The sequence below is a fragment of the Apostichopus japonicus genome, chromosome 20 (assembly GCF_037975245.1).
Source record: "Apostichopus japonicus isolate 1M-3 chromosome 20, ASM3797524v1, whole genome shotgun sequence".
Lineage (NCBI taxonomy): Eukaryota > Metazoa > Echinodermata > Holothuroidea > Aspidochirotida > Stichopodidae > Apostichopus > Apostichopus japonicus.
In genome coordinates this window covers 19,846,797-19,867,055 of record NC_092580.1, presented here as the reverse complement: position 1 = coordinate 19,867,055, position 20,259 = coordinate 19,846,797, and the positions used below count along the sequence as shown (strand labels likewise).

Below are 20,259 nucleotides of genomic sequence, written 5' to 3'. Positions count from 1 at the left end.
GGTTTCTGGACACAATAGTGTCATGAAAGTGGTGTTGGTGGGTTTGATAATTCGGGAGGGGGTGAGGAGGGACATGGATGGGATGGGTGTAGCGTTATCATGCATGCCCGCAGTCAGAAACTTGTCAGGGGGGGGGGGGAATCATAAGACATGGTTTGTGGACATGGTTTCTGGACACAATAGTGTCATGAAAGTGGTGTTGGTGGATTTTATAATTGGGGAGGGGGTGAGGAGGGACATGGATAAGATGGGTGTAGGGTTATCATGCAGGCCCGCAGTCAGAAACTTGTCATGGGGGGGATCATAAGACATGGTTCCTGGACATAATAGTGTCATGAAAGTGGTGTTGGTGGATTTGATAATTGGGGAGGGGGTGAGGAGGGACATGGATAAGATGGGTGTAACGTTATCATGCAGGCCTGCAGTCAGAAACTTGTCATGGGGGGGGGGGGTGAATCAATAGACATGGTTTCTGGACACAGCAGTGTCATGAGAGTGGTGTTGGTGGATTTGATAATTGGGGAGGGGGTGAGGAGGGACATGGATAAGATGGGTGTAGGGTTATCATGCAGGCCCGCAGTCAGAAACTTGTCATGGGGGGATCATAAGACATGGTTCCTGGACACAATAGTGTCAAGAAAGTGGTGTTGGTGGGTTTGATAATTGGGGAGGGGGTGAGGAGGGACATGGATAGGATGGGTGTAGCGTTATCATGCAGGCCGCAGTCAGAAACTTGTGATGGGGAGAGGGGGTATAAAACTATAAATCATAAGACTAGGTTTCTGGACACAATAGTGTCATGAAAGTGGTGTTGGTGGATTTCATTATCGACGAAGGATTGAGGAGGGGCATGGATGGAGGTATGTGTGGAGCGTTATCATGCAGGCCTGCAGTCAGAAACTTGTCATGGGGAGAGGGGGTATAAAACTATAAATCATAAGACAAGGTTTCTGGACACAATAGTGTCATGAAAGTTGTGTTGGTGGATTTGGTAATTGGGAAGGGGGTGAGGAGTATCATGGATGGAAGATATGGGTGTAGCGTTATCATGCAGGTCTGTAGTCAGAAACCTTTAATGGGAAGAGGGGGAATAAATCATAAGACAAGGTTTCTGGGCACCGTAGTGTCATGGACATGGTGTTGGTGGATTTCATAATTGGGGAGGGGGTGAGGAAGGGGCTTGGATGGGAGGTATAGGTGAAGCGTTATCATGCAGGCCTGTAGTAAGAAACTTGTGATGGGGACAGGGGAAGATAAATCATACGACAAGTTTTCTGGACACAATAGTGTCATGAGAGTGGTGTTGGTGGGTTTGATAAGGAGGGACATGGATGGGATGGGTGTAGGGTTATCCTGCAGGTCTGCAGTCAGAAACTTGTCATGGGGGGGGGGAGGGAAGCATTAGACATGGTTTCTGGACACAATAGTGTCATGAGAGTGGTGTTGGTGGATTTCATTATCAGGGAAGGATTGAGGAGGGGCATGGATGGAGGCATGGGTGGAGCGTTATCATTCAGGTCTTTAGTCAGAAACTTGTCATGGGGAGAGGGTGGATAAATCATAAGACAAGGTTTCTGGACACCAAGTGTCATGAAAGTGTTGTTGGTGGATTTGATGATTGGGGAGGGAGTAAGGACAAACATGGATGGGATGGGTGTAGGGATATCATGAAGGCCCACAGTCAGAAACTTGTCACGGGGGGGGGGGGGGGAAATCATAAGACAGGTTTCTGGACACCAAAGTGTCATGAAAGTGGTGTTGGTGGATTTGATAATTGGGGAGGGATTGAGGAGGGGCATGGATGGGATGGGTGTAGCGTTATCATGCAGGCCCGTAATCAGAAACTTGTCATGGGGGGGGGGTGGAATCATTAGACATGGTTTCTGGACACAATAGTGTCATGAAAGTGGTGTTGGTGGATTTCATAATCGGGGAGGGATTGAGGAGGGGCATGGATGGGAGGCAGGGTGGAGCGTTATCGTGCAGGCCTGTAGTGAGAAACTTGTCATGGGGAGAGGGGGGATAAATCATAAGACAAGGTTTCTGGACACCGGAATGACATGAAAGTGGTGTTTTTGGATTTGGTAATTGGGGAGGGGTTGAGGAGGAACATAGATTGAAGGTATGGGTGTAACGTTATCATGCAGGCCTGCAGTCAGAAACTTGTCATGGGGGGGGGGGGGTGAATCAATAGACATGGTTTCTGGACACAGCAGTGTCATGAGAGTGGTGTTGGTGGATTTCATTATTGGGGAGGGATTGAGGAGGGGCATGGATGGGAGGCAGGGTGGAGCGTTACTGTGTAGGCCCTTAGTCAGAAACTAGTCATGGGGGGGGGGGGGAATCATTAAACAAGGTTTCTGGACTCCGAAGTGTCATGAAAGTGGTGTTGGTAGATTTGATAATTGGGGAGGGGGTGAGGAGGGACATGGATGGGATGTATGGGTGTAGCGTTATCATTCAGGCGCCTAGTGAGAAACATGTCAAGGGGGAATGGGTGAAGCATAAGGCATGATTGCTGGACACAGTGGTGTTGTGGTAGTGGTACAGAAGGATTTGATTATCAGGGAGTGGATGAGGAGGGGTATGGATGCAAGTTATGGGTGTAGCTGTATTCTTACAGGGGCATGGCCAGAAATTTGTCTGGGATAGGGGAGCTGGGATGCCAAATATAGGGCATGGTTTCTGAACACCGTGGTGTCATGGAAGTGGTGGATTTAATACTCGAGGAGGGATTGAGGAGGGACATGGATGGGAGATATGGGTGTACTGGCCCGTAGTCAGAAACTTGTCATGGGGGGGAGGTGAGTCATGATGATAATTTAACAAATTTTACCATAACCAAAATTTGGGAGAATACATGGCACAGGATAGGAAAAATAGCACCACCTACAGTAAGCATACTTCATGTCCAGTGTGGAGGGGGTACCCCACCAATGAGATCCCTCTGCCAGGGTGTGGATCACACTACCGCATAATCAGCATGGCACTCAAATATTCTTGAGCACATTCCTGTTACACATATATCTAATTCATATATATCGTTATGTACACAAGCAGACTCATTTTTAAGCTCAAAATTCTCTTTTAAATATGAATAAATTAACCGCTTAAAGGTAAAATTTGATAATTTGAAAGTAGGGTTGGGCAATATTTCCTTTTTACCGTCACGATAAATAGCTAAAAAATTATTGCTATATTTCGATAATTACGATAATTTTCCCTCTAACAGAATTAGCGTAAATGTTGAGCTTTGAGTGGACGGAAAAAGAGAGATACAGTATATGGAGGGGACATTGAAAGAGAATATCTGAGTTTGTTATGAACTGTTCCCTTGAAAATAAATAAATTAAAAAAATAAAAGAAATTTATTGTATCATTTGCGTCAACAAATTTGTAATATTGACATTCCCGACTCTGGGACAAAAGCAACTTTCTTAATAAATACATGTACTGATTCCAGTACATGCTCACTGGAAGAAGTCCCAGTTGTCTGACATTAGACTTAAAAATAACACAAATAATTAGTTCTTCAATGCTTGTGGCCTACAACTTAAAAATTATTGACACTTTAACGTTGACAATATAGGCTTAGGTAGGCTAGCTTGTGTCACTTTCGTTCTTGATAATATGGCGCACTAACCTGAAAACATGTTATACTTCCATTAGAATGGGCACTTGCAAAGTTGCAGTTATAAGCCCGCTATCTTGTTTCAACCCTAGGGAACTGGTAAGGTGCAGCTGACCTACATAACCACGCCTCTCGGCAAACGCGGCTGGTTAACAAACTTATTTCATGACACTTGAGCTTGATAAGTAGACATGCATTTGATTGATAAGTTTGCCGCGCCCATATAAGCACTGCTTTTTATGTACTCGAGCTGCCTCCTCACCTCACCTTTGTTACATAACAGAAACATACATTGTGCGAGTTTGTCACTAGTTTTGTCACACATCTTTTTTGCCTTGTTTGATGCAATAATTGGCGCAAATGAATGCTTCAAACTTTTCCAGGTACTGCACACGTGACTCATATCGGTGAGACCCATATTGACTCCCCCCTCGATACAGTACAGCTGATCAGTGCGTATAGTACCAGGGAGTTGTTCCATAACAACTCCCTGGTAGTACACGTTAGAATTCAATAGTGACGTAAAGACTTTTTATACAGACTGATCACGAGGTCAATCACACTCCGCAGTCTTGTTGAAAGCTGTCAGAACAGAGTAATAATACAGCTCTGTGTCTTGAACATACAAACACATTATCGTGTAGTACTGTGTGGTTTATACAGGGTGGGTCACTAACACCGTTCTCATTGTGTATATGTGTAGGTAGCGAACATGCTGTAAAGGACGGGGTTGTTACAAAGTTCAAAAGTCAGTAAATGAAGCTGATAAACTTTATTTCTTTTCAACTTTCTTAACCATGGAATGCTAGAATAAAATTTACACATAAAACGGAGAAAGGATAAACACATTTTTTTTCCACCTTTATTTAAAATTTCTTTCACAAGAAATTATCGTCATTTGTTCGATCCTCAAAAAATGTTGTCTTGAAAAAAATTATCGCGATCATAATAATTTTCGATATATCGCCCAACCCTATTTGACAGCGATTCTTCATGTTTTTCAATTGACAAGTCACAAAGCCTTGGGCATAAGCTGACCTGTAGTTTATACAACCTATTGGACACGTTAACTTAAGGTCCAAAAATACACCGGTATGTCATCATAAGTACCAATTTGTAACTATATATATCTATATAGAGGCTGGAAGTTTTTTCACTGTTCTTGATTTTCCAACTCATTACGATTTCACTTTAATATATCTATATATATCTATATCTATCTATATCTATATCAGCAATGATGGACACTGTTCACAGTTAAAATAGAACGTCATGAGTTCTCACCTGTCTGTAATGAATATCGAACCTGTTGAAGGATTCCATCAGACTGGCTTTTGCGAATGCCGATATAGCGTCGTCAGGCGACCTCAGCATTTGTTCAGCAATGCTTAAAAGGGATGCAGAGTAATTCTTCATGACCTGGTAACAGAAATGTCAAAATATGACAATATCAGACTGTCAATGGTAAAGCTTATATAGAGCGCAACACTGAAAGAAGATGGTTGCAGTTTCTAGTATAACTTCTCACAACTCTAAGATATACTCAAACAATGGATTGAAACTTCAATTTCCATGGGTCCAAAATCGTGGGTTTTACGTTCCCTGAATAAACGAAAAGTCATGAATGAGGGCACTTTCAAGGAAGTTTACAACCAAACTTGTAAGTTTGAAGTCTGCTTGACAAAGCAGATGAGATACAAAAATTAGAGGAAACTTTCTGAGATCATTCTTTTGAATTATCAGAGCACATCAAATTTCATATATTTATTTCCAACCTTTTTCAACCTATCGAATGTTGAAAGAATCCTGAGCATCATGATACAATGTATCTCATGGGTCCTCCTCTTTAAAGGCATTGAAGACTCGCTCCAAACCGTGTGCGGCCATCTGAACAAGTTAACTTTCTGTTGCTTGCAAGTGACGTTTTGTTCGTTTAGCTACAAAATGCAGACAGTAATGAAAAGTGATACCTTCTTATCTTTAGCTGGACCTGAGATGTCCATCGCTGTATTGTTTACACTGTGCTATGCATGGGTATTGACCGCAGATGTATGTACTGACTGTACACTAGTGTCTAATTACCGATGGTAGCAAGCTGTGTGTGTGTATTTTCTGGGATCGATGGTGGTGTCTAAAACTTCTGTTACACCTCATTCAAAACTGGGTCAGATTACCGGCATTAGACGTTTCTTTTTGCGCGAGTCTTCACACCCTTTAAAACTGTGTTTCAAATACTTTGTCAGGTCATCTTCGTTTAGTTTCTTACCTTGGAATGATTTTCGAAGCAACTTTCCAGGACTTCCACAGAAAGTGTTTCATCTCGGACCTTCTTTCTGAACAACCCTTCGATTAGCTTCTGGAGGACTGCTATGCTATGAAACATCAGCAACACCAAGATATCTTCTTCGGTCAAATTTTCACCAGCAGCTGTCACTTCTATCGACTAAAAAGAGGCAAGAACTTTTAATATTTCTCGTGGAAATACTCATTCAAATATACATCATAATTACATCAGGCATGAGATTTTCCCGCGAATTCGCAAAATATCCGTGATTTCTTTCTAACTCGGGGACAAAAACTATTATCCCAACACACTGTAGCATACTCAAACTGGAGCCTATACCGCAATTTTTGCAAAGTTCCATAATTTTGTTTTTACCAAGTTCCATAATTTTGTTTTAACCCCAGGCTCATCCCTGTTACATAGAAGCCAAGGGATGATAGAGTGAAAGTTTTAAACAGCAGAGATACGAGTCCAGTGACGGTGATGTGCCACATTACAATGATAAATCTAAGAACCATACCCATAGGGTATGCAGGAGGGTCACAGATTATAACATGTGTAGCATTCTCAGAAGATGGCTACCCAAAAAGCAACTGAGAGTAAGCAGATAATGCTGCATTCACCTGATATGTTGCTAAGGTTACCAGCTTAAATAAGTCCCTTTACTCAAGCACTAAATGCCATGGCCATAGTAGTGGAAATTAGGTATGGGAAAGTAGGTATCAGCAAATTGTGGATAATTTTATTATTTTACAGCAACAGTTTGTATATATACTTAATGATACATTGTAGTAAGGTTTCTATGGTAACCGTTGTAACTTCATTACCTTCATCCATGTTGTTGCTATGGCTTTATTTGAACAAACACTAGAGTTGATGGTCCCTAGGAGAATAACAGTGCTATCTTCTGCAGACTTCCTGCATTTTACATGTAAAAGAATGTAAAAACACAACCATTTAAATAATACAGTAATTATATTTTTTTATATACGTTTTTTTTTGGCAGTTGATGCTGAATAAAGTTTTATGCACCATTTGAAACATTCCAGGATCAATGCTGGCATTCTTATACAAAGATAACCCTCTTTGCTTTGGATATGGAAATCTCTCACTTAATGAGCACATGCAAATAAACCCATGACTGCAGAAATATAAAATTCCGAAGCTTAGGGATCCCATCAAGCACTTTGCAGTAATAGCACAAACACTGAATTTGAGAGAACGTGCAATAAGTTGAAATGTGTTTCATTGAGTTCACATTTATGTTAAGACTGAACCAGGGCTTATTGAGCTGTTCTTTAGCAAACATGGTTAAACATGGCTACACTATTATTTAAAAAGTAGATCATAGCTTAAAGCATCATACTGTACTTACCAAGAAAGAGGGAGCCATTTTATATAGTAAATCTAACAAACTGCATCATAGTGTCTTACTTAATAAATACTTGAACCTTAGTGAACACTCAACAAGTAATGAGACACAATGTATGTGTTTATGAAAGTAAAACAAACCTTTGGTTTTCAGAAGTACCAGTGGCAGGAATGCTGAAGTCGAGACTACTGCGTAACTCTTTTATCACCTGTTGAAGAAAGGCAGGTTATTTCATTAGAGGTTATACTAATAATTCTTGCTTTGTAAAAATGTTACTTCCTAACTAAATTTTTCTAAGATGGACAAGGCAGCTTATTTATTAACCAGGAAGTAACAGAAATACCTCATATGCAATGATCACTGGCAAAACTTGCTATACGGATATAAAGTTATATATAATAGAATAATTAGAAATTGGCATTGTCTAGCACATTTATAATGTCTTGTTAAGTTATCACTGTTTCTTTTCTATCCTGTATTTGATTTGTACCCTTTGTTTTTATTTATATATATTTATCTATTCTATTTCTACTCCTTAAAGTTTACTAGCATTGTTAAACATTTATCATTTGTAGCATCCTGCATATGTAATATTCTTTGTTCCGCACTTTTATTAATATTTTCTGTATAACCTTGCATGTGAGAAACAAAATTGAAACTTAATACTCGAAAACATAACCCTGTGTAAAGGTTTTCATAATGGAGGAAAGGAGATCTGATGGGCAAAGTCAAACACCAAGATATCAAATAAAACATGGAAACCCTACTTGTTTTCTAGATGTTGGATCATGCAATTTCTGATGAATTTTTGCGTATAAGACAATGCTACTGAACAAAAGGACAACTGTTTTAGGAGGACGGTACGACTGATAAAACGGAATAATATTCAGGAGCAAGTTACAATATATTACAGAAGACTTCTGATCAAAAGGACAGTAATACTGATCACAAGAACAGTATTACCGACCTATTAATCACAAGGACAATATTACCAATCAAAACATCATTACTACTGCACAGACGGACAGTATTACTTAACGATGGTCTTAGAACGTATCTACAGATCAAACAAACACTATACCACCAGATGAGATGCCGCCATTAACTACTGAACTAACCTCCAATGAAGTCGAGGGTGTAACTGTTCTTAATATAAACTTGACAATAACTGGAAGGTCTTCTAAATCTGCTGATGATAAGGTCTGCAGGGCTGACTTACAAACCTGTTGAGAAATAAGTTCATATGATTGAACCAAACAGATATGACACATTACCATGGTTACTGCCATATTCAGATATAAAAAGCATAATCCTGAAAAAAGACACTTTAGATGAAACGTCATGTTTTTGGTTAACAACATTGCATGAACTTGATTACTGTTGATTACTGTTGATTAAATCTATGTTTTGCTATCAACTAATCTTTTTCTATGTTTCTGTCTCAATCTGTTTCAAATACCATTGTGAATTTAAGACATCCAGTTACATTGTTTTTTACGTTCTATTCTTCTCAATCAAACTGTGATGCTGTTGATTACCTTGTCTGCATTATTCAAGTTTTAACTTAAGTGTATTGATAATGTTAAACAACAGGAAACACAGAATATAATCTAGATTCTGTGTAGTCAATGTCACAACAAAAATATCTTACCTCACTGAGTAATTCGGGCATGACATTCAAGTTGTTTAAGGCATTTCACACAGGAACTGTGAGCGAGGAATTTTAACTTAAGTCGAAACAACAGGAAACACAGAATATAATCTGGATTCTCTGTAGTCAATCTCACAACAAAAATATCATACCTCACTGAGTAATCTGTTTAAGGCATTTACCACAGGAACTGTGAGCGAGGAATTTTAACTTAACTCGATTGATAATGTTAAACAACAGGACACACAGAATATAAAATGGATTCTATGTAGTCAATCTAATGACAAAAGTAATCTTACCTCACTGAGTAATTCAGGCATGACATTCAAGTTGTTCAAGGCATTTAAAGCAGGGATTGTGAGCGAGGAATTCTGTTCCATCAATTCCCTATTAAACCAAATCGAATAATAAAGAAATCAATCAATCATAAGGTCACCATAGAATAACTCAAAAAAAATAATCATTATGAAAAGACAAAGAACTTTTTCTTTCCAAAAATTCTTTATAATTTATCAAGTCAGCTTTCTGATGTTCCATTTACTCATTAAAAAGTTCAGACAGAAAACTGAGATACATAATTTCTAGACAACTTTTGCTTCAGTGTATTTGTAACTAACTGCATGTGTAAACCCTGTCACTGTAACAACAGACATGCTAACTCCCATTGGACAAACATTCCCATGCAACTTAAAAAAAAATTTGTGCCCTGTATGGGAGATATCCGAATTCAAAATGGGGTGGCCATTTTGTCAATATGTGAAGTCATACTGCCAGTGCAAGGTGAAATCTCTCTTTTGGACTTCTTCATATTTTCACAGAGCAGTGTAAATGTGACTGTCATCATCGACGTTACTAGCTCATGTTCGAAATGTCATCATCGTAGCAACAAAATTTGCAAATATCAAACATCATAATATGATGAGAAACTGAACAAATTCATAAATAGCAAAAAGGCAATAAATACTGTATTGAAGCACTATATACTTCCTAGTCATCAGTGAGACTCACGGTTTTATTATATTAGTTATTTATGTATATTCTATCACAGCAGGATCCTCAAATCTTACATGCAAAACTACGCTTAAACCGGTAAAACAAACTGCCTACAGAATTTTGGATAAAGTCACAGACAGCTGAGTACTGTTTAATACAATGCTGAACACAGATGAATTGTTAGAATGTTATAACAATGAGTTATGCTTTATGTTAGAAAGTTTTGTAAAATCTACAGCTCGTTTCTCTGGAAACCGCCAGGTAATAAACATTGTGAAGTCAGTAACAAGGCATGCTAATATGCTGGAATGGGCAAGTCACATGACCTGATTTGACAGATATCAACCGCAGGGGGAATCAAACATATTTACTTCAGTTTTATAGCGACGTCGTTGTGTTCTGAATCGGTGACCGCCTCCGAGATGCAATTGATTATCTCCTTCTGTACCGCAGGTGAACATACCTCAATCATCTCTAGCATTTTATTGGTCATTTCCTAGAAAAGGAGAAAAGAAAAAATTTGTATTACTTGCTCGGTGGCAATTCCAGATTCTACAAGAAAACAACATCCCCATGACAAAAATACTAGATGTATCATCACCACCAAAACAAGTACCAAGTTCTCCCATCAAACCAGAGCTATTAAATTTGATTAATTTATTTGGCACCATATGTATATACTAAGAGAAACTCCTAGTAGATGATTTTACAAATGTTGCCGAAAGTTCTGTTTCATCGCCATAGCAATGGATAGCTACCTTATGACTGAATCAGTGCATGATGGACAGACAGAACAGACTAGTGAGACTGCACATGACTGAAACAAACTGAATTAGCGAAAACAAAAAAGAAAAGAAAAAAAGTAATCATTAGCATATCGTGTATTTCTTCCTTGCTATGGTCCTAATTAGCTTCCTTTTATATTAGCTACTCAAACTACCCACAAGGGGAGAAACTGAAACTAAAGACTGTCTCTGGAAAATGAACTTATCATGATACAATCTTCTTCTTTTTTGTGCAAATTGACACTAACATTTCGAGGGTACACATGACCACCAGTCATTGCGATGGCGTGGGTTCGGATCCCACCGTTGCCACCATGTTACGTTGTTTGGGGTAATAAGTTCAAGACAGTGTCCTTCGTTGCTTTTCTTCCTTTATTTTCCAGACTCCACAAAACGCCACTGCTTCCTTTCACAATTATCTAACATCAATTCTCCATTAACAACCTCTGCTACCTTGCAACACTATACCCGCTTCTCCTCACACACTTCCTCCGCTTCTCTCCTTTTCTCATCTCTCCTTAATACCTTGGCTCCTCACCTCACAAAAGCCACAGTCCAACTCTCCTCTCCTCTCCTCAACCCCTCTCCTCATCTCTAGATCTATCCTTTAATCCTATTAGCAAGTCTTTACATGTCTAAGTAATCCCAGCTTTGTAATCCCCTTAAGCTATCCCTAGGATATAAGCAGCTTTCTTCTCCTTACTTGCAGACTTCACAACAGCTGGATACTTGAAAGTCATGTTATATCAAATATTCACAATGATATCATTAGAATAAAGTAGTTGCCTTCGAGTTGTAAGTGTTGTCTGTCTTACCTTTGCTTTAACAACTCTACCGAGCCAGTAAAATTTATCCAGAATGAGTTTTGGTAAGTTTGAGGAATCAGATTTGTCAAAAACACTCCTGAAAAGAACACAAACAGTGATGATAACATTGACACTCAAATCAAAAGGAATAGTCAAATATCTTAAAATACTCTCTGCTTAAAGGTGAAATATGACAGGTTTAAACAGGTGAAACAAATTTGAAGCCAACTTTTCCAATTCTAATAGACTGGTATGAGGATATCAAATTACACTTGAGATATGTGTTACAGAAGCCTTACTGTTAGGTAGGCTGGGCCTAAACCTCCATTTTACACTGAGGTATGCTGAGTCTAACCTGTTGATGTTTGTTTCAAAAGTTGATGCATGCTATCAAAATATTAATATAATATTTTTTAGCCTTTGAAGAAGATCCTGCTAGGATCCAAACTTCAGGCCAACTTACTTTTGCACATTCTCTTACACAGGCTCTCTAGTGGATAAGCAGTTTGCTTACAATATTATTTCATTTTGAAAATATTAAGTAATAAACTTACGGTTAAAAAAATGATAATAATAGAAACATTAAACACTCTTTGATGTCATTTCTAGATATGTTGAAGTCTTTTATCTAGTAAATATGGGAAATATCAAAGATGTCTTCCTGAGGGAGTTGTATTATTTTTAGCTATTTATGGGGAGTTGTTTAACATTTATAAGTAACTCATTCACATAGGTATTAAAGTTATGAAGGTTGGATTTGCATCTCCATTTAAGGCCTTCAGAGTGAGTTTACCATCTGGAAACAACCTTTATATTTCATCATCTCATGATATGAAGAAGCACTATGTATTTCTAATCTCACTTACTCTTCATCCTCTCCTGAAAATTCTGGTAATTTCTCCAGCAACAAAGTTATCAATGAAGGCTGAAAAGAAAACACAAAACTCTATTTTTTTTCCATTACTGATTATAATATTGTTTTGTATTAATTTATTCATAATGAGCAACGGGAAAGAGAAAGTATCTAAAATATATCAAACAGGCAGAATTAATAATTAATATGAAAAGGAAATCATCGCCAATGGAAACTTTTCTATGGAAACAAACAAGTCTTAGCAGTTATGCTTGTTTTTCGTCTTATCAGATTTAACATTTGAGGTAGTCTTAGCTCAGTTTAATTTAGCACACCTACTGTAAGATTAGGTTAACCTTTTCCAAGCTCAAATTTAAATAATCTATCACTGACATTTATTAATTGTCTTTTAGCTGTGAGGCTATTAACTTTTCCATTTCTGACATTACTGTAATAACTTTTTTGTGTCCTTTCTACCTAAAAGGGGATACAAACTGTATTACAATCTTGAGGCAAACTTGCAACTCAGAATTGACTTCTCTTGTTGTGTCAAAGCATATTTTCCAGTCCCTGTTTATAGATAACCAATTTGTATGGAAGTTTTAACCTTTATCCCTGGCAGATGTACAAATCTTATTGGCTTACACACACAAAAGAACAATACGTATGTAATAATATTGTCATGGGTATTAAAGGCAATGTGATTGCCAAGGAAATACTATAGAAAATAAAGTAGACAAAACATGAAGAAAAAAAAAAACCTTTTTGCACTCACTTGAAGTTCCTCAATATTTAAGAGCAACTTTATCCAACTCTCCTGCTGACCAAACCGAGCACTAGAATGAATTAAAGAAAATTGAGAAATCCTAAACAAATAATTCTTTTCCGTTTCTTAACCTCTTCTAAAACAACATTCCCAGTTTCGAATCACAAACTGTTGTGCAATGTACAAATATCCAAATAAAGCAAATATAACTTTTTCCACCCTTTTTGATACCTCAGTAATGAAAAAAGCTGTCAAGATGGAATAAATTTGTTTCTTTTTCTGCTTTCTCTATAGTACATATTTCTTGCATCTTAAACTCTGTTATTAGTTTACATAGCATTGTGTCATATATGAAAATTAATTTTTAAATTTAATCAAATATGACAATCAATTGACAGCATAGAACATCCTCAAATAGAATGGAACAGACTTTGCTATTACCAACAGCCAGACATGACACAGAAGAAAGTGGAATAGGGTTGTAAACAGATAACACTTACTACAATAGAATAATATTGATGGAAATGGTAAAGTTATACTTACAAACTGAAACAAAATAAACTACTGACTGACTTTCATATGGTTCATTGTTTCAAAGCTTGTACACATGTAGACACAAGAATTGCCTTAATATATCTCACCTTTCACAATCTTGTGACGACATGGAGGGTAATAGACTGTACTTGAACCTGCAAGATTCAAAATATATTCATTATTTCAAATGCTTACCGAATGGAACAACATTATATTAATCAGTAAAATCAGTGTAATCTGTATAATCGATAAAACAAAGAGGGCAAAGACAATGAAAGTAGAGAAATTATGTTTGAAAATATATCAAGGAATTTGTTGTTATATATTAAAATTGACCAGTGGTATAACATATATGCTGAAGTGACTTACTAACAGATTCTAACTTTAATCAACTTAAAGAAAAACAATAACAATAATAAAATTCTTGTACTTCAAACTGCTTTCTCATACCTTGCTTCATCCTCGACATAGTCCTGCAGACCTTCAAGGAATTCCTTGACAGTCTGTTAAAGCAAAAATAAAACAAACAACAAGCATACCAAGTAATCAAACAATAATGAGAGAATAAAAGGAATGTTTTGTAAGAGTAGATCAATTTTCAGTCTGAGTGAAAAGGACTGATGTGTAATCTTGATTTAATACTGCTTTAGAAAAGTTGAATTGTTTGGAAACCTCTGGGTAAGACAAGGGAATGATTTATCGAATAGAGAAATATCAAGCAAATCATGTGCTAAGCAAATGTCAAATAGACCTGGACAAAATTCAAAAAGATGTACAGCAATTCATGTACACAGAATGTGAGTATGTTTTTATGATACATTTGGGATATAAATATATGTAAATTGTGGTGCAACATGAGAAAGCACTAAATTATGCAGTGAAAGGAAAATGATCTATATTTCAAATCTGCTAGCTTTTGTTTCACTTCTGAATGAACTGGCTAGGTTAAGCTAGGCTTACCATGTACATATATGTTATGAAAGTGTTGTAAGGCTTACATCTGCTTGATGTGTTTCATTTGTGAACTATTTAGGTTAAGGCAAGGCTTAGGCATATCCACTATGGAAGTGTTGTAGACACAATGTTTAAGGTACTTACATCTATTCGGGTGTCCTTTGTAAGTGGCCCAATTTAGGGATAAGGCAAGGCTTAGGCATATCCACTATGGAAGTGTCATAGGTACTTACATCTTCTTGTTGTGTTACAATACAATTCTATGTGATCTACTTAGGCTTCTGAAAGGTTTAGACTTATGGTGGACTGAGGCACATCTGATATGAAAGAGTTTAAAAATGGTCAGGGATGTGCCCAGGATTTCCTGAGTGCCAGGTATACTGATTGCCATCCTGGGGGAGGGGTGTCCCCCTCCCATTTGATAAATTTTTCGAATTTTGAAGGTGCTCAGATGCCAAATGCTGGCACTTGTGTAGCTTTTCAAGCACATACACAAGTACAAGTTTTGCTAACAATTTACATTTTTTAATTTTATTTAGTGAAATATATTACGTACCTGTTAAAAGTTATTAGTTTGTTTCAAAGAGATTTTACAAGGGACCAATTGAGAGCCGTAAGTAATGTTTCTCGCATGCGTAACTGATGCATTATTAGTCTGTATGATTTTGGCATAGGCTAGGCCCGATCGATGTTGACTATATTGTTAGGAATGTCAGGATTTTAGATGAAAATAGTGCTGGGCGGTAATTTTTAGTGCTGGTAGGGGCCACCCAGTGCCGCCCAACGTGGACACATCCCTGAATGGTGTTTGTAGAAATTTATATGTACTTGTTTCTATCTATGTGTTTCATTTCTAAGTGACCTGTTTAGGCATTAGGCTAGACCTAGAAACATCGACTATGAAAGAGTTGTAACTATCGTGTTGTTATTTGGTTTGAATGGCAGCAGATTGTTGTAGTACTAAACTACTAATTCAACAAACTCAAGAAATACATTTTGTCTTCAAGTGAATCTTCAGAGCACAAGATGATATGTTTTGAACAGAATTTTATTCTTTATTCTTTAAATAAAATTGATTTACGAACACCCTAAAATAATTTTGTCTTATTAAAGTCATTTCCCCTACAAAGTGTCCAAATTAAGTAATTATTCCTTTTTAGTCAGTAAGTATAATCTTGGTTTACCTTTTCTAATGACGAGGTTTTCTTCAGAGATTTCTGTACATTCTTCTGAAAAATGACTTGATCAACATCTGCAAAATAGGTAGATAAAAAAACAGCAGCAATGACAAACATCTTCCATTAATGATTAAAGAGGTTAAATGCAAACAGACTATTATATCCCATCAACAGATTTAAAACGGAGCAAATATGTGGCCTCCCACAAAATCAGGACTGTTTTAGCTGCTTCCCCAGAAGGAGACCAATATCTTTATGGGAGAGTAGAATCTCATTTTCTTATGACCTGTACAGTTCAAATGTTTGCTGCAGAGAGAACGTATGAAATAAAGAATTCATCTTTATAAATCTGTGGTGGACTGGAGTGGCAGCCTTTGGTAGATGCTTCTAACTTCCGAATGTACATTAATTGAATGAATCGTTCATTACTTGGTAAATCAGCTAGTTACCCTAGTGACTAGTCCGAGACATTTGTAACACACATGAGAAGACATTAAGAACACATAGATTGCAAGTCAATTAATACACATGTACCAGATATTATATATAGACCAAACATTTCCCAAGTAGTACACTATGGCAGTAAAACATAAAATTACTGATTTATTTTCTGTGCACAGCAGTAGATAATACTGATCCTATTCTCATATGTAATACTGCACACAAAACTTATTTTACAGGTTCCACTGTCATCTATGAACTGAATATTTCCAAAAATTGCGTTGCATTGCGGACAATCGGCGACCATACTGATTTTCTGAACAGATCTTGAGGTTTGTATTAATTTTTAAAATGCCTTGGAATACTGAGCACCAGTGATTTTGTCAACTGTTCCTTATTCATTAACCTTCTTCTTCGGTCTGATCAACCAGTTGTCTACGCTGATCCTCTGTTTCTCTGCACGTGATGTGTTTTCTGCCCGCTTTACTTCTTTTTCTGCTGATTTCTGATATAATGATTGCAACTTTCTATCACCATGCATTACTAGAGAGAGTGCCTTAAGTGAAGCATATATAGATAAATTTATCTCTACACACCTACATAGACCTCCCATGAATCCTTACTTATTCTAGTACACTGTCCTTTTCTTTTAAGTAATGAGTACAATGTCACAATTACAAAACTTTCCAAAAAAAGACGATTGGTCTTACTCAAAACATTAGCCTTTTCACCGCTCATCAAAGTCAGTCCAGCGGCTTCGACAGTCTTCACAAATAAGGAATCTTCTTGGAATGATCTTGAAGAACTGGTCTGTTTCTTTTTCTTGGCTACATTTAAGAGAAATTACATTCATTTGTCCATCTTTATTAGTTTATTAACTACTAGTTAATTCAGTGCCTTTTTTTGACAATAAAAGTACCATTAATCATAAACTTTAAATTCATGAAAACGTCTAGGCATGCAACCCGTAGGCTAGTTTATTCAACAAATATTATTCAATTAGTTATTGACTTTAAAAATTGTTATTTCTCCCTCCTACGTAATGTCTCCTGAACATTCGATCACAATAGTTACTACAAAGTAAAACTGATTTTTAAGAAAATTTACATATCGCAACCCACATTTCAAAGTTTCCTTCGAAATGAAATATCAGGAGCAAAATTAGAGTTTATACCTATATAGCTAAAACTGTTTCTTAATATTTATGTTTCACCATGAAATGACAAATAGACATAGTGTACTACAATATGACAGCAAGTGAGCCAATAATTTTAATGGCCCATTTGGGGGGGGGGGGGGGTTGTAGGTTAAACACTGTTGAGTGCAATACAGTGTGAATTTAGAAAACTCAATATGAAGCTTTAATACTGCAACGTACAAAACATAAGTCACAGTATACAATTGTTGTTCAGCTTATGATAACGTCCTGCTATTACTCTGGATAAAAAAAGCACATTTATCCTGCACATTTACAGGTTTTCTTTCATTCTTCTTTTCTTTTACTGGATTCTTTTTCTAAACTTAGTACTTGATCAATCCAAACTGCATTTTATCCCAACAAAGGGAAAAAAGGGGTGGGAGGGGGCAGGCTAGAGGGAAGGAGAGGAAAACCCTTACAAAGTGATCGACTCTTTAAGCTCTAACAATTTATCAAGGCTATTGTTAAGTATAGGATATTTAGTGTGTGGTCACCTTAGATTGGCAAATTTGTCAAAGGTCAGATCCACTGAGAGGCAACAAGGAGACCAAAATCGATGGTTATTTTTGCCACTCATCCAATAAGGAAGGAGAGCTTCCATACATTTGCATAGTTTATAACAAATATCTTACCTACAGTTGAACTGGATGATTCAGATGTGACCGCTTTCACTCTCTTGCCTTTACCCTTGGCCATCGTTACAAAATTATCTGCATCAATGTAAATAGTAGAGTTTTAGCAATAGACCGAAGATACTATACGTTCTTATTCTGAAGAGCTCTTCTTTTCTTTTTTATAGGTTAAACACTACACGTTAACTCCTTATCTATCCTTGTCGTAACACTAAGTATATAGAACAAAACCTCCGCAAGCCATGCAGGTCAAAAGTCTATACATACAGCTCAGCACAGTTGCAATTGCATTCTCCGCAAAACATCTCAGTACATTTGGAATACATGTAATAATCATACTGGAAAGGATATAATGCAAATTCTATTATTACCATTCCTAGAAATTTGATCAACATCCAAAGAGAGGAAAGCAATTAAAGATACAGCTCAAACTGTCCAATGCTTAATTTTGAATGAGCAAACCCACAGCTGCTTGGAATCTTCATGTCTTGTCCTGAATGATCCAAATTGATGTTTCAAACTCCAAGTGCAACCTTGACCAACTAGTCATTATTTCTCACAGACCAAAGTATTTAAATGAGATTGCATTAAGGTGCAATTAACAAACTAGTTTACTGTGGCTAGAAGCATATAGGCTATATATGTGGGCATTTTCAGACCTGCCATTTAGACTGTTACCTGTTGCCCCTGTCTACACAACTCAAAAAATATTCCGAGCACCTCTTTGATTCCCTTTTAATTAAGCAAATGCAGAGACCTCTGATCAATATCCATTTGAAGGCTAAGAAAAAAACCTGACTCATTGCTATTACTACTTGTACTCAAGTTAAAAAACTGTATTAAATGTATTCAAGTTAACAACAGCATTAAATTCCAAATGAAAGCATAAAAGTGAAAGTGTAATTCAGAGGCATTGGTTACCTTCCCTCAGAATTTCACAATAATTGTTTTGCAAAATGTGAGGTAAACTGTTCAAAATGAAAAACTAACAAATATCTTGAAATACTGTATTCCAAATGGAGCATTGCAGCAACTTTGTCTGATTCTTAATCTTCAGTGTGCAGGATGTAACAGTAACACACCTAGGCTAGGCCTGTACAGATTAGGCGGCCTACATGGGGTTACATTGATTTCATAGGATCTAGGACAGATTTGTACTTAGCATCATATGGTACCACTTCAACCTAGCCTTAGCTAGTTTTAAGTTTAACTCGTTAGGACCTTAAATTTAATTAGCTATATAAAATATGTGGTCTATGCTACAGTTCGGTAACATAAGTTAGGCTTACCCTGCATATGATAAGGCTTATTTACAACCCACAGTGGCGCTAGACTAAGAATTTAGACCCTGATTAGTCAAATGAGGCCAAAGCTAGAACACCGATTCAAGCACAGCGCCTGTACATGTTATGTTGTTACCATAGGCCAAGTTGACCTAGCCCAGGCCTAACAATAGTAACATTAGTTTAGCCTAGCCTACGTTTAACGTTTGGTTCTTCAACTTATGAGATAACAAGCAAATTCATTCAAGATTGTCTACGAACCATCGATTGATTACTGGGATTTTTCAATATACTTATAAGCTCAATATATCATCGCTTTACCAGTTAGTAGTAGAAAGTACCGCAATCTCTTTTGAGTTTCGATTTGTCCAAGCAGTAGTAATAATATGATAGGGCCTATAGTAATACTGACACTACTACCGTACTACTAGTGGTACAAGCCTGTTCTTGTTCCTTCGGAGGAGATATTTCATGTATTACGTAATTGTATGGAACGCTGGTTCGTGCTTCCCGCCGTTAGATACGTTATAGCGAAGATAGCAAGCAGAGTCAACTTCAAGGTTCACAGCTGCAGTTACAACCAGACAATGAACTTTGAAGTCTACAAAAGTAAATATTCGTGATATGCAAAAAGAAACTGTTGCTTTACGTAAAATAATCATTTCGTCATCACATTTGTTGGAATCTTTTTAAATTTATATCTTATTTCCATTTTGAACCATGGTAATCAGGCGCGAATCCAGGGGGGGCGTTGGGGGCACGCACCCCCCGGGTAAGAAAAAGAGGAGAGAAAAAGGAGAAGAAAAAAGGGGAAAAGAGGGGGAAAAGAAAAGGAGGAGAGGAAGGAAGGGAAAAGAAAAAGAAGAAAGAGAAAAAAGGAGAAAAGAAGAAAGTAGAA

General features: G+C 37.2%; 1 protein-coding gene across 3 annotated transcripts in view; it reads right to left on the bottom strand.

Moving 5' to 3' along the window:
- LOC139960996 (Fanconi anemia group D2 protein-like) overlaps positions 1 to 19,753 on the bottom strand; it is a 98,613-nt gene extending 78,860 nt beyond the window's left edge. Inside the window, exons 1-16 of one of the 3 annotated variants that reach the window (XM_071959758.1) lie at positions 19,623 to 19,753; positions 18,079 to 18,156; positions 16,959 to 17,075; positions 15,814 to 15,881; positions 14,126 to 14,178; positions 13,783 to 13,830; positions 13,151 to 13,211; positions 12,389 to 12,447; positions 11,532 to 11,619; positions 10,303 to 10,427; positions 9,238 to 9,325; positions 8,406 to 8,510; positions 7,428 to 7,495; positions 6,743 to 6,833; positions 5,898 to 6,074; positions 4,916 to 5,050 (exon numbers count right to left, since the gene is read on the bottom strand). In XM_071959758.1, the coding sequence (XP_071815859.1) occupies positions 4,916 to 5,050; positions 5,898 to 6,074; positions 6,743 to 6,833; positions 7,428 to 7,495; positions 8,406 to 8,510; positions 9,238 to 9,325; positions 10,303 to 10,427; positions 11,532 to 11,619; positions 12,389 to 12,447; positions 13,151 to 13,211; positions 13,783 to 13,830; positions 14,126 to 14,178; positions 15,814 to 15,881; positions 16,959 to 17,075; positions 18,079 to 18,142 (1,347 nt within the window). In that variant the 5' untranslated portion in view covers positions 18,143 to 18,156; positions 19,623 to 19,753. Of the gene's footprint in view, positions 1 to 4,915; positions 5,051 to 5,897; positions 6,075 to 6,742; positions 6,834 to 7,427; positions 7,496 to 8,405; positions 8,511 to 8,938; positions 8,979 to 9,237; positions 9,326 to 10,302; positions 10,428 to 11,531; positions 11,620 to 12,388; positions 12,448 to 13,150; positions 13,212 to 13,782; positions 13,831 to 14,125; positions 14,179 to 15,813; positions 15,882 to 16,958; positions 17,076 to 18,078; positions 18,157 to 19,622 lie in introns of those variants that run through there. The other 2 variants (XM_071959759.1, XM_071959760.1) reach the window with 2 other exon arrangements.
- Positions 19,754 to 20,259: the final 506 nt, after the last annotated feature.